This window comes from Ranitomeya variabilis, chromosome 1 (assembly GCF_051348905.1).
Source record: "Ranitomeya variabilis isolate aRanVar5 chromosome 1, aRanVar5.hap1, whole genome shotgun sequence".
Classification (NCBI taxonomy): domain Eukaryota; kingdom Metazoa; phylum Chordata; class Amphibia; order Anura; family Dendrobatidae; genus Ranitomeya; species Ranitomeya variabilis.
In genome coordinates, this window is record NC_135232.1 from 671719735 (window position 1) to 671734920 (window position 15186).

At 47.4% G+C, this 15186-nt stretch overlaps 1 protein-coding gene across 6 annotated transcripts in view; it reads right to left on the reverse strand.

Moving 5' to 3' along the window:
- The window catches only part of MGA (MAX dimerization protein MGA), a 155791-nt gene extending 141631 nt beyond the window's left edge, over window positions 1–14160 (reverse strand). For 3 of the 6 annotated variants that reach the window (XM_077264150.1, XM_077264160.1, XM_077264112.1), the window contains exons 1-2: window positions 14012–14160; window positions 3861–4953 (exon numbers count right to left, since the gene is read on the reverse strand). In XM_077264150.1, the coding sequence (XP_077120265.1) occupies window positions 3861–4906 (1046 nt within the window). In that variant the 5' untranslated portion in view covers window positions 4907–4953; window positions 14012–14160. Of the gene's footprint in view, window positions 1–3860; window positions 5403–10004; window positions 10330–14011 lie in introns of those variants that run through there. The other 3 variants (XM_077264130.1, XM_077264139.1, XM_077264120.1) reach the window with 3 other exon arrangements.
- Window positions 14161–15186: the final 1026 nt, after the last annotated feature.

A 15186-nucleotide genomic window follows, 5' to 3' on the forward strand; every position in this document is an offset into this window, starting at 1 on the left:
GCTTGGCATTTGCCACAGAACACCAGGATTGGCAAATTAGCCACTGGCGCCCTGTGCCCTTCACAGATGAAAGCAGGTTCACACTGAGCACATGTGACAGATGTGACAGAGTCTGGAGACGCCGTGGAGAGCGATCTGCTGCCTGCAACATCTTTCAGCATGACCGGTTTGGCAGTGGGTCAGTAATAGTGTGGGGTGGCCTTTCTTTGGAGGGCCGCACAGCCCTCCATGTGCTCGCCAGAGGTAGCCTGACTGCCATTAGGTACAGAGATGAGACCCCTTATGAAACCATATACTGATGCGGTTGGCCCTGGGTTCCTCCTAATGCAGGACAATGCCAGATCTCATGTGGCTGGAGTATGTCAGCAGTTCCTGCAAGATGAAGGCATTGAAGCTATGGACTGGCCTCAATCCTGAATCCGATTGAACACATCTGGGACATCATGTCTCGCACCATCCACCAAAGTCACGTTGCACCACAGACTGTCCAAAAGTTGGCGGATGCTTTAGTCCAGGTATGACAGAGTTCCCTCAGGAGACCATCTGCCGCCTCATCAGGAGCATGCCCAGGGGTTGTATGGTAGGGAGGTCATACAGGCACTTGGAGGTCACACACAACACTGAGCATCTTTTCCTTGTCATGAGGCATTTCCACTGAAGTTGGATCAGCCTGTAATTTGATTTTGAGTATCATTCCAAATCCAGACCTCCATGGGATATTCATTTTGATTTACATTGATCATTTTATGTTTTATTGTTCTGAACAAATTTCACTATGCAATGAATAAAAATTTGCATCTGGAATATTTCATTCAGAGATATCTAGGATGTGGTATTTTAGTGTTCCCTATATTTTTTTGAGCAGTGCATATTTTTATTTATATATTATAAGTGAGATAAAACCCAGAGATTTTCCTCCAGCACAGTAAGTGCAGTGATGGGTTAAAAGCTAATCTGTATAATGCGCTGAGCTTTATATGGAGATCCACAGAGCGGGTGGGAGGATGTCCACCTTATTTCCACCCTAGGGTGTGGCCTGAGGCTTAAGTAGCTGACCTCTAGAGGCAGTAGGTGTCCAGGAAGTGGTTATGCTGGAACAAACTTTAACAGTGTGTGTTCTGCTAGAGGTGAACGGGAGGAACCCCGCCTCAGAAAGACTGTGCTTTGTGCTACCCTTTTGTTTTTCTCCCTGTTTTGCCCAGAGGGCTGTATTTGTTTTACTACACCTAGGTTTAAGCTGCCTATAATAAACCAGAGGAAGTTCTTAGACAGTGTTCTCGTGTCTACCTCCGTGTATAGTCGAGCGAGCTGATCTACCACAGGATAGAGAGAATGTGGGTGTGTGTGTGTATATACACACACACACACACACACACACACACACAGTACAGACCAAAAGTTTGGACACACCTTCTCATTTAAAGATTTTTCTGTATTTTCATGACTATGAAAATTGTACATTCACACTGAAGGCATCAAAACTGAATTAACACATGTGGAATTATATACTTAACAAAAAAGTGTGAAACAACTGGAAATATGTCTTAAATTCTAGGTTCTTCAAAGTAGCCACGTTTTTCTTTACTTAGAATTTGTATTATGGCAAGAAAAAAGCAGCTAACAGTCTATTCAGTAGGACTGAATATTAAACTTATTAAACCTGACAGGGCACACCTGTGAAGAGACAACCATTCCCGGTGACTACCTCTTGAAGCTCATCAAGAGAATGCCAAGAGTGTGCAAAGCAGTCATCAAAGCAAAAGGTGGCTACTTTGAAGAACCTAGAATATAAGACACAACAAAAAAGTGTGAAACAACTGAAATTAAGTATATAATTCCACATGTGCCAATTCATAGTTTTGATGAAAAAAAAATAAAAAAAAATTATATATATATATATATATATATATATATATATATATATATATATATATATATATATATATATATATATATATATATATATATATATATATATATATATATATATATATATACACACACACACTCACTGGCCACTTTATTAGGTACACCATGCTAGTAACGGGTTGGACCCCCTTTTGCCTTCAGAACTGCCTCAATTCTTCGTGGCATAGATTCAACAAGGTGCTGGAAGCATTCCTCAGAGATTTTGGTCCATATTGACATGATGGCATCACACAGTTGCCGCAGATTTGTCGGCTGCACATCCCAAAGATGCTCCATACAAGGCAGGATGGATCCATGCTTTCATGTTGTTTACGCCAAATTCTGACCCTACCATCCGAATGTCGCAGCAGAAATCGAGACTCATCAGACCAAGCAACGTTTTTCCAATCTTCTACTGTCCAATTTCGATGAGCTTGTACAAATTGTAGCCTCAGTTTCCTGTTCTTAGCTGAAAGGAGTGGTACCCGGTGTGGTCTTCTGCTGCTGTAGCCCATCTGCCTCAAAGTTCGACGCACTGTGCGTTCAGAGATGCTCTTAGGCCTACCTTGGTTGTAACGGGTGGCGATTTGAGTCACTGTTGCCTTTCTATCAGCTCGAACCAGTCTGCCCATTCTCCTCTGACCTCTGGCATCAACAAGGCATTTCCGCCCACAGAACTGCCGCTCACTGGATTTTTTTTCTTTTTCGGACCATTCTCTGTAAACCCTAGAGATGGTTGTGCGTGAAAATCCCAGTAGATCAGCAGTTTCTGAAATACTCAGACCAGCCCTTCTGGCACCAACAACCATGCCACGTTCAAAGGCACTCAAATCACCTTTCTTCCCCATACTGATGCTCGGTTTGAACTGCAGGAGATTGTCTTGACCATGTCTACATGCCTAAATGCACTGAGTTGCCGCCATGTGATTGGCTGATTAGAAATTAAGTGTTAACAAGAAGTTGGACAGGTGTACCTAATAAAGTGGCCGGTGAGTGTATATATGTGTATATGTGTATATATATATATATATATATATATATATATATATATATATATATACACATATACACACACCCACACTCACATATATATCTCTATCCATCACCCCCCACCTTGTTCCCATTAAAAAAAAATAAAGAGATGAAGTCAAACTTATACACTTGATATTGCCAGATCATGGAAAGGGTTAAAAAGGGTGTCTGAAATAATATTCAAACATAGGGTACTTGCTGCAAATTCTGCATTGCTCATTGGCAGTAAATCAAAGGTACAATGTGTCTGGATGGGGACGGGGGGGTTTGCAAACGATATCCAAATTTAACGGAAACAAAAAAGGGATATGCCTTAAGAGGCTCTAAAATCTTGGTTTTAAAAATGAGTTAAAAAGTTTGCAAACCAAGCGGTGGCATTACATTATGGTTTTAGTTTAGCAGATTTGTAGGAACGCTTGATCAAGATTATCTGTTCGTTCATTGGGTGACTTGATCGTGTATGGTGGCATAACAATTACTGTCATCAGCGGCACCCTCAGTCCGATAAGATATAGCTTGGGGACAGAACAATCATATTAGCGATAGTTCTGCCACCGTTGTTTGTCGGCTTTTGCAAACAACTTGTCAGTTGGCACTCATTAAGGCGCATTGATGGGCTGAAATGGACACCTTCAAAACAGATTTATCAATCATTTTCAGACCATCTTGTCAAAAGCTAGCCATACACGAGACAGCCATCTCCCTGACTCCCCATGAAAGTGAGAGCGCGGCTCAGCTATGCATTCACGTGCTTAAGGAGAGATTAAAAGCCTACCCTAAAAACAAAAAGGATAGGCAATTGAAATTTCGACTGCTCGATCCTTCACTCCTCCACGACACACATCAGAGAAATCAAATTGCAGCATTGCTCTGTGCGTACTCCACCGGGTTACACGGAAAAGATATGACGATTACTTTACCTTTTAATGACATCTTCATTTTGCTTAGAATTTTTGGCAAGCTCGGACTTGGATTTGGTAAACCTCAGTAAATCCTGCACGGAGCTGAACCTTTCATTCTCTTTGTCACAATCTAAATACTCAGACATTCGAAATAATTCCTGCAGCTTTTCCATATTGCTGAGATCCTCGTTTTCCACGTCATTTTTACTGCTCATAGAGTCCACTTCAGATTCAGATTTTTGCTTCACATCTTTACCTGGTCGTCCTGTTACCATCCCTTCCCGAAAACCTTTAGCAAAAGGGTTGCAATCGATTTTTAGTTGGGTGATTTGGAAATTCTGATAGGCTGTGACAGCAATAAATTCTGTCTGGGGGAAGGTGAAAGTGTGAACGTCGGGTCCGTTGAGCTGAATTATCTCCGAGGCCTTTTCAGCAGGTACCACGTGTAGACGTGGCAAGTAGCGATGCATGGAGTGAAGTATGATGTGACCATCTTGGTCCAAAATATTATTGGTCAACTTCAGCTTATAGAATGAAACCGGCTGATGCATCCAATACTGCCCCGTAGATGGAGACTCGGGGTGAATGAATACCCTGCCCAGAACATGCGGATCTGCTTTCCCTCCAGGTTCCCACCACTTTCCATTCCACTTATGACAATAATTATCTAGTGGAGTGATATCCATAACAAGGATGTATTTTAGATGAGGGTTTAAACCGGATATCCAATATCGACAATAGGGAAACATGCGTCTTCCTTGCTTTGTTAGGACCATTTCAGTGTTACAACGGTAAAACTCATTCCACATGTTATTATTGTCTAGGGTCACGGTAATCTCCCCAGATACACAATTAGCGGAAAGGAAGAAATCAGATTTTGATTCACTGGGACTAGTTGTGAGAACCGGAGCTACGGAAGACACATCCCTGTTGGCCACCAGGATCCCTTCTTCTTTCGAACCATCGCCGTGTGAAGGATGAAGGATGACAAAGAAGGCAGGAGCTTTGGACAGTGATTTGCTTTTGCCTTCTGTGCCACCTCTCTGAGTTGCTTCTTCCTCCATGGCGGCTGTAAGATGTGGAAGATTATTAAACAGTCAGCTGCATTTTCCTGGAAAAAAAGCAAAAGAGAAAAAAAAAAAAATTGTATTCCTTTATCAAATAACCCAACAAAAAAACTAATATTTTGCATTTCTACATCAAAGGTGACTATGAAAGTTTCCCTGAAACAAAAACAAATAAATAAATAAATGGTCAGACTCTTGATCAGTGGAGGTTCCTTGTAGATAGGGAAAATTACCCTTTTATGACCTTTAGGCAAAAAAGTAACGCTTTAGGCTAAAGCTGTGTGCACACGTTCAGGATTTTTCGTGTTTTTTTCGCTATAAAAAAGTGATAAAACCGCAAAATACCACCATACATTAAGCATCCTATTATTAGAATGCAATCCGCAATTTTTGTGCACATGTTGCGTTTTTTTCCGCAGCGGAATCGCATTCCGGAAAAAACGCAGCATGTTCATTCTTTGTGCGGAATCGCGGGGATTCCACACACATAGGAATGCATTGATCCGCTTACTTTCCACATGTGACTATGCCCACCATGCGGGAAGTAAGCGGATCATGTGCGGTTGGTACCCAGGGTGGAGGAGAGGAGACTCTCCTCCAGGCCCTGGGCACAATATTACTGTTAAAAATAAAAAAGAATTAAAATAGAAAATCATGATATCCTCATCTTCCGGTGGCCCCCGCAGCATTCCCGCTCCTCGCGATGCTCTCTTTCCCAGGGATGCTTTGCGACAATGACCTGTGATGACACGTCATCTGAGGTCATTGCCACGAGGCATTACTTGGAACGGGCGCTGCCAGAAGGTGAGAATATCACGATTTTTTATTATTTTTAACATTAGATCTTTTTACTATTGATGCTGCATAGGCAGCATCAATAGTAAAAAGTTGGTCACACTTGTCAAACACTATGTTTGACAAGTGTGACCAACCTGTCAGTTTTCCAAGCGATGCTACAGATCGTTTGGAAAACGCTAGCATTCTGCAAGCTAATTACGCTTGCAAAACGCTAGTGTTTAGCGGGAAAATGCATGCCAATTCTGCATGCGTTTTACCCACGGCACAGTTGCAGAATTGCCGCCGAAATTTCGGCGGCAATTCCGGACGTGTGCACATAAGTGCACACGCTGAGTAAATGGATACAGAAATTTCTCCACCATTTCTGCAGCTTTTGGCTGGAAAAATACAGCTGCAAAATGGCGAGTTTTTGGTGCGTGTGTGCCTTGCGGTTTTGACCGAGTTGAGTGAAGTCAATTGTGAAATATGCAGGGCAAAAATGCACAGAGAATTGAAATGCTGCAGATTATTTTCAGCAAATCAAAAATACTCAACATGTGCATGACACTTCAGGTTTCTCATTAACTCTGCTGGCATTAGGACTACTTCAGGTTTTGCTAGCAAATCTGCAAACCAAAAACGCACCAGATCTACAACCTGTGCACAAGCCCTTAAACTCCAGACAACTAAAATGTCTCAAAACACAATCTCTGGACACCACTGGCATCCTACTATGTGAACCCTCTGTGCTACGATGCACCACCATTGTCCCCTAGTGCAGCCTCCTGCCGGTGTGTGAGAAGGGGGTCCCGTGGATTGTGTCCCGTCATGGATAAAATAATATTGTCTAGTCACGGAGAAAAGTGGAGACTAGTGATACATTGGGGGGGGGGGGGGGGGGAGAGACATTAGTTTGGAGGCGACAGGAGAGAGGTGGTACATGGGGGGTAGATGTTAGTTTGGGGGTAGCAGGAGACTGATCATATATGGGTGGACAAAATACTGGTGATACATGGGAGGCAGGCATTAAGGATAGCAGGGGACTGGTGATACGGGGGGGGCAGGCACTAGGGATGGCAGGAGACTGGTGATACAGGGGGCAGACACTAGAGATGGCAGGAGACTGGTGATACAGGGGGCCAGACACTAGAGATGGCAGGAGACTGGTGATACAGGTGGTAGACATTAGGGATAGCAGGAGACTGGTGAAACGGGGGCAGACTAGAGATGGCAGGAGACTGGTGATACAGGGGGGCAGACACTAGAGATGGCAGGAGACTGGTGATACAGGTGGTAGACATTAGGGATAGCAGGAGACTGGTGAAACGGGGGCAGACTAGAGATGGCAGGAGACTGGTGATACAGGGGGGCAGACACTAGGGATGGCAGAAGACTGGTGATACAGGGGGGCAGACACTAGAGATGGCAGGAGACTGGTGATACAGGTGGTAGACATTAGGGATAGCAGGAGACTGGTGAAACGGGGGCAGACTGGAGATGGCAGGAGACTGGTGATACAGGGGGGCAGACACTAGGGATGGCAGAAGACTGGTGATACAGGGGGGCAAACACTAGGGATGGCAGGAGACTGGTGATACAGGGGGGCAGACACTAGAGATGGCAGGAGACTGGTGATACAGGTGGTAGACATTAGGGATAGCAGGAGACTGGTGATACAGGGGGGCAGACACTAGGGATGACAGGAGACTGGTGATACAGGGGGGCAGACACTAGGGATGGCAGGAGACTGGCGATACATGGGGGCAGGCATTAGTATAGGGATGGCAGGAGACTGGCGATACATAGGGGCAGACATTAGTATAGGGATGGCAGGAGACTGGTGATACATGGGGGCAGGCATTAGTATAGGGATGGCAGGAGACAGGCGATACACGGGGGCAGACATTAGTATAGGGATGGCAGGAGACTGGCGATACATAGGGGCAGACATTAGTATAGGGATGGCAGGAGACTGGCGATACACGGGGGCAGACATTAGTATAGGGATGGCAGGAGACTGGCGATACATAGGGGCAGATATTAGTATATGGATGGCAGGAGACTGGTGATACAGGGGGGCAGACACTAGGGATGGCAGGAGACTGGTGATACAGGGGGGCAGACACTAGAGATGGCAGGAGACTGGCGATACATAGGGGCAGATATTAGTATAGGGATGGCAGGAGACTGGCGATACACGGGGGCAGACATTAGTATAGGGATGGCAGGAGACTGGCGATACATGGGGGCAGATATTAGTATAGGGATGGCAGGAGACTGGCGATACATGGGGGCAGACATTAGTATAGGGATGGCAGGAGACTGGTGATACAGGGGGGCAGACACTAGAGATGGCAGGAGACTGGCGATACATAGGGGCAGATATTAGTATAGGGATGGCAGGAGACTGGCGATACATAGGGGCAGATATTAGTATAGGGATGGCAGGAGACTGGCGATACATGGGGGCAGATATTAGTATAGGGATGGCAGGAGACTGGCGATACATGGGGGCAGACATTAGTATAGGGATGGCAGGAGACTGGTGATACAGGGGGGCAGATATTAGTATAGGGATGGCAGGAGACTGGCGATACATGGGGGCAGACATTAGTATAGGGATGGCAGGAGACTGGTGATACAGGGGGGCAGACACTAGAGATGGCAGGAGACTGGCGATACATAGGGGCAGATATTAGTATAGGGATGGCAGGAGACTGGCGATACATAGGGGCAGATATTAGTATAGGGATGGCAGGAGACTGGCGATACATGGGGGCAGATATTAGTATAGGGATGGCAGGAGACTGGCGATACATGGGGGCAGACATTAGTATAGGGATGGCAGGAGACTGGTGATACAGGGGGGCAGATATTAGTATAGGGATGGCAGGAGACTGGCGATACATGGGGGCAGACATTAGTATAGGGATGGCAGGAGACTGGCGATACATGGGGGCAGACATTAGTATAGGGATGGCAGGAGACTGGCGATACATGGGGGCAGACATTAGTATAGGGATGGCAGGAGACTGGTGATACAGGGGGGCAGATATTAGTATAGGGATGGCAGGAGACTGGCGATACATGGGGGCAGACATTAGTATAGGGATGGCAGGAGACTGGCGATACATAGGAGCAGATATTAGTATAGGGATGGCAGGAGACTGGCGATACATAGGGGCAGATATTAGTATAGGGATGGCAGGAGACTGGCGATACATGGGGGCAGATATTAGTATAGGGATGGCAGGAGACTGGCGATACATGGGGGCAGACATTAGTATAGGGATGGCAGGAGACTGGCGATACATGGGGGCAGACATTAGTATAGGGATGGCAGGAGACTGGTGATACAGGGGGGCAGATATTAGTATAGGGATGGCAGGAGACTGGCGATACATGGGGGCAGACATTAGTATAGGGATGGCAGGAGACTGGCGATACATAGGGGCAGATATTAGTATAGGGATGGCAGGAGACTGGCGATACATAGGGGCAGATATTAGTATAGGGATGGCAGGAGACTGGCGATACATAGGGGCAGATATTAGTATAGGGATGGCAGGAGACTGGCGATACATGGGGGCAGATATTAGTATAGGGATGGCAGGAGACTGGCGATACATGGGGGCAGACATTAGTATAGGGATGGCAGGAGACTGGCGATACATGGGGGCAGACATTAGTATAGGGATGGCAGGAGACTGGTGATACAGGGGGGCAGATATTAGTATAGGGATGGCAGGAGACTGGCGATACATGGGGGCAGACATTAGTATAGGGATGGCAGGAGACTGGCGATACATAGGGGCAGATATTAGTATAGGGATGGCAGGAGACTGGCGATACATAGGGGCAGATATTAGTATAGGGATGGCAGGAGACTGGCGATACATGGGGGCAGATATTAGTATAGGGATGGCAGGAGACTGGCGATACATGGGGGCAGACATTAGTATAGGGATGGCAGGAGACTGGTGATACATAGGGGCAGATATTAGTATAGGGATGGCAGGAGACTGGCGATACATGGGGGCAGATATTAGTATAGGGATGGCAGGAGACTGGCGATACATGGGGGCAGACATTAGTATAGGGATGGCAGGAGACTGGTGATACAGGGGGGCAGACATTAGTATAGGGATGGCAGGAGACTGGTGATACATGGGGGCAAGCAGTTTAGGGATGGCAGGGGTGTCCAGATAATAATTAGTAACCCTTCACTCTCCAGTACACGGCTTTAGACTGCAGACACAGCTGCCCACCACCTGAGGCCAGTCTGCGGTGAGATCTCATTGCCCCGATGAAAGCGCACCGTGTGATAAGCCCCCGTGCTGTCTGCGCCAGCATTATCCCTGACGTGCAGAGTGGCGCACAATTGTCAAAATCCTATCCCGTTAATTCCATCCTCACGACACACACGATCCCGGAGACATTCTGTACGTGCACCGTCACACAGGTATCCTCGCCGCCAGCTGTGCCTGTGCTCCCGGCGCTGCATACCTCACACTTTCCCTCCAGAAGAGCGGCGGTCCTCCCGCGCTTCGCAGGAGACGCGGCCCCGTTATTGCTTTACGTACGGAGCAGCTTTATTTTGTTGGTTTTATTTCTATCCTTTAGTTACAAGAAGCAGCTCAGTCGACTGCGCAGGCGCAGATGTGTTTAATGACGTCACCTACCTGGCATCTGCGGCGGCAAGGACACGAGGCTCCAATCACGTGCTGCCGCCAAGAGAAGAGACGTAGGGGAGGGGCTTATAGTGTGAGCGGCCACACCCAGGTCATAGCCAGTCCTGCAATGTACGGACCTAGTGTACACATATGTACTACAATACTTATCATACCTTGTACCTACCACACCCATCACACTGTGTACCTACAACACCCAGCATACCGTGTACCTACCATACCGTGTACCTACCACACCCAGTATACCATGAACCTACCACACCCACCTACTACACCCAGCATACAGTGCACGTACAACACCCACCTACAACACCCAGCATACCGTGTACCTACAACACCCACCACACTGTATACCTACAACACCCAGCACACCGTGTACCTACCACACCCACCATACCATGTACCACTACACCATCCACTATACCTAGTACCTACAACATCCACTATACCAAGTACCTACAACACCCACCACACTGTATACCTACAACACCCAGCACACCGTGTACCTACCACACCCACCATACCATGTACCTACAACATCCACTATACCTAGTACCTACAACATCCACTATACCAAGTACCTACAACATCCACCATACGTTGTCCCTACCACACCGAGCATACGATGTACCTACAACACCCATCCTACCAAAGTACCTGTCAAGCTTTAACATACATGTAACATATCATATGGTCACGCCGTATCTGCCAGAGTGGAGCCTCTTTTTGCCAAAGCTGTCTGCTTTGCCCTTAGGCAGGGGGCCCAAGTTGGGGATCCCATATATGACATCCACTTGCCCTTAAGGGGCACAGAAACAGTAGGTTATTTTAGAGGATTTTTAAGTCCTCTTTTTGTGTCTGTGAGCTGTTTTTAGGTTTAGCGTTAGGACTGGCAAGTGTATGGACCCTTGACGCGGGTTGCCAGCTTACGTATTGTGGCCCCAATATTAACGAATACCTTACATATATTTACATGTGTTTTTGCACTTTATCTTACAGGGTGCAGTTGGGCCCAGATGGCTCTGTAAACTGTGGCCTCTGTTCACACAGCATGCATTTTGTAGCCTGGGCGGCCCGCCTGTATGTGCGCTACTAATAGGCTGTTAGCTGCTTACAGATTATTATCTTTTATTTTTTTGTGCACTAATATACCAAACAGCCAACAATGGATTGAAAATGGTTGTTTCATCAGTATTGCTGCACCTGTGTTTCTGCCATCATTAATCGAGTCCTCTGCACCCCGATAATGCATTTGTTGGAAAGCCTGGGCAGGTAAGCATCTCTGCTTTTCTCTGTGATTTATTCTAATGAAAAGGTGCTTTTAAAATGACTCGGTTAGCACAGAATGACTGTTCAAACCAAGTTCAGGCGCTTGGTGCACCATGGAGTGGCCAAACATTTAAGTGCACCTTTCCACCCCGGCCTGTGGGCGCGACCTTGCTTCATACACTTGTATTGAGCTGAGGCTGCACCCTGACCAGTGATGCGCCCAGGCAGTGGGCGTGTCCAACTAGAGGGCGCAGCCTTGGCACCATACAAGTGTATAACTCATACATACCCTCCGTTTCTGAGCAAGAAGTGTATTCTACTTCGAAACACGTCTTCAATGATCAGCAGCGCAAACGAGTCCAGAAATCCTTCCTGGTTTCTATTGTAATTCTGTGCTGACACAGTGCCTTTACATTTTTGGTCATGCCATGATGCCCTGAGCACCTGTAATTCTGTGCTGACACAGTGCCTTTAAATGCTTGGTCATGCCATGATGCCCTGAGCACCTGTAATTCTGTGCTGACAAAGTGCCTTTACAATTTTGGTCATGCCATGATGCCCTGAGTGCCTGTAATTCTGTGCTGACAGTGCCTTTACATTTTTGGCCATGCAATGATGCCCTGAGCGCCTGTAATTCTGTGCTGACAGTGCCTTTAAATGTTTGGTCATGCCATGATGCCCTGAGCGCCTGTAATTCTGTGCTGACTGACACAGTGCCTTTAAATGTTTGGTCATGCCATGATGCCCTGAGAGCCTGCAATTCTGTGCTGACAGTGCCTTTACATTTTTGGCCATGCCATGATGCCCTGAGCGCCTGTAATTCTGTGCTGACACAGTGCCTTTAAATGTCTGGTCATGCCATGATGCACGATTGCTTGCACTTAGTTTGAACAGTTATTCTGTACAGACAGTCCCTTTAATAATGGATTCATATTAAGAAGTGTTCTTTGCACTTACAGCAGATGCAATTCCAGAAAGTTAGTAGCTAGCTTTGACATGTTTTATATATACTGACTCCAAATTACAAATAACTGTTAATAAAAGGGGTTGTGTCAGGAAGACAACTCCTATCCAAATGTCCTACTAGGGCATACGGCTATAATAGAGATAGGTGTCCCTTTAGAGGGAACCTGTCACCAGGTTTGGCCGATAGGAGTTACAGGCACTGCCTTTCTATAATGCTGTATATAAGCCCCTGATTCGACCGGAAAAATAACTTTTATTATACTCACCTGTGGGACGCTCAGATTGGTGTCGCAGTACCGGCTCCGGCGCCTCCCATCTTTTTGCCACGACGCCATCCTGCTTCTTCATCGCTCCCGACATCGCGCTCCTGCGCAGGAGTACTTATCGGTCCTGTTGAGGGCAGAGCAAAGTACTGGAATACGCAGGTGCCGGGAAAGGTCAGAGAGGCCCAGCGCACTCCAGTACTTTGCTCTGCCCTCAACAGGACCGATAAGTACTCCTGCGCAGGAGCGCGATGCCGGGCAGCCATGAAGCAAGCAGGAGGGCAGCGACCATAAAAAGATGGGAGGCGCCGGACCTGCGATGGGGACACTCATCGGACACTTGCAGGTCGGACCAGGGGCAGATACACAGCATTATAGAATGCTGTAGATAAGCCCTGAAAGGCGGTGGCCGTTTCATATCGGCCAAACCTAGTGACAGGTTCCCTTTAAATAATAAAAAATTTGGATCCTTTTAAAGTCTTCCTGCACCTATTTCTGACATATTAGGGATGATTCTTTCCATTCTGGCACGCAGTAACCATATATAACATTTTCTTTATATACTCTCAGTGTTGACGTCACTTTAGCCGCATGCAGCACCGTGGAGATCACTCCCATCATTCACAGCATAGTCTCGGCGTGGAGCCTCATTGCTACCGTCACGTGACAGCCCTGTGCAAACAACGCATGCGTGTCACCTTCCCCGACACCCAGCCCCACGTAGTGGCCCGCCCTTCCAACCCTGTCACGCTAAATCCCCTCTCGGTCCGTCGCCATTTCTTTACAATCGCATTTCATACCTCCATTTACATGAATTAAAAAAAAAAACAAACAAACGGCGCATGAACAGCGCGGGCACCATCTCCTCTAACAACATTAAAAATACCTCAGCTGCAGGGCGCCAAAAAAAAAACACCAAAGCGCGACCGTGATTAGCTACCGAGCGTCACGTGGTCAGTTCCACCCTAAGCCAAACTGCTCTACTCAAGAGCGGTATTCTCGCAGGCGTGTTACGCTTTTTACGTAACCAGCTGATCACGTAGACAGTCTGTAGCGCCCTGCGGAACGAACAACAGAAGTGACAGCAGCCGCACTGACTTGTCACAATATTGGATGTAGTGCAGACTCGTCCGTACCTTTGCCAGAGTGCTGTTTTCCCGCGCACTTCTCTTCGAGTAGTGACAAGCGCTACACCCTCCACGTCTCCCATGCCGTTCAGCAGAGTATGGCTAAAGGATAGCGCTTAGGTGGACGCCGGACGAAAGCTGATTGGTTGAGAAGAGGTCACGTGGTATGTGAGGCTGCCTTTCCCTCCCTTAAAAAACGCAGCACGGAATGGAGTCTGTGGAGAACCCAGCTCGAGGTCAGATTGGTGCGGCCCTCCTCTCTGGGCTTCTGGAACTCGCTCTCCGCACAGCACACAGCGGGCAGAATCCACATTTTAGGCGGCAATGAATTCTGACATAACGGGGCCTCCTTCATATTCCATCGACAGCGATTAATTAATATGGAAGGGAGATGTTTAACCAGCAAAAGACTGCAACATTTTCCCCCAAGCACTGTGTGTGTGCGTGCGTGCGTGCGTGCGTGCGTGCGTGCGTGCGTGCGTGCGTGTGTGTGTGTGTGTGTGTCTACTATATAATTGTCTAAGGGTACTTCCGTCTTTCTGTTTGTCCTTCTGTCTGTCACGGTTATTCGTTCGCTGATTGGTCACGCCAGCTGCCTGTCATGGCTGCCGCGACCAATCAGCGACGCACACACACACAGTCCGGTAATAAATGGCCGCTCCTTACTCTCCGCACTCACTGCCCGGCGCCCGCATACACCCCTCTGGTCACCGCTCACACAGGGTTAATGCCGGCGGTAACGGACCGCGTTATGCCGCGGGTAACGCACTCCGTTACCGCCGCTATTAACCCTGTGTGTCCCCAACTTTGTACTATTGACGCTGCCTATGCGGCATCAATAGTACAAAATGTAATGTTAAAAAAAAAACTGCTATACTCACCCTCTGTAGTCCGCTGAGCCGCTCGCACCGCCCGCCATCTTCCGTTGCAGGTTGCGGTGGCATAGATGGTATGGCAGAAGGACCTGCCATGACGTCACGGTCATGTGACCGCGATGTCATCACAAGGCCTGCGCGGAAAGGACCTGACGTGACGTCACGGTCATGTGACCGTGACGTCATCACAGGTCCTGCGCTCAGACCAACCCTGGGACCGGAAGCTGACGTAGACTACAAGGGGCCCTCGGAAAGGTGAGTATATGTTTATTTTTTAACCTGTGACAAACGTGGCTGGGCAGTATACTA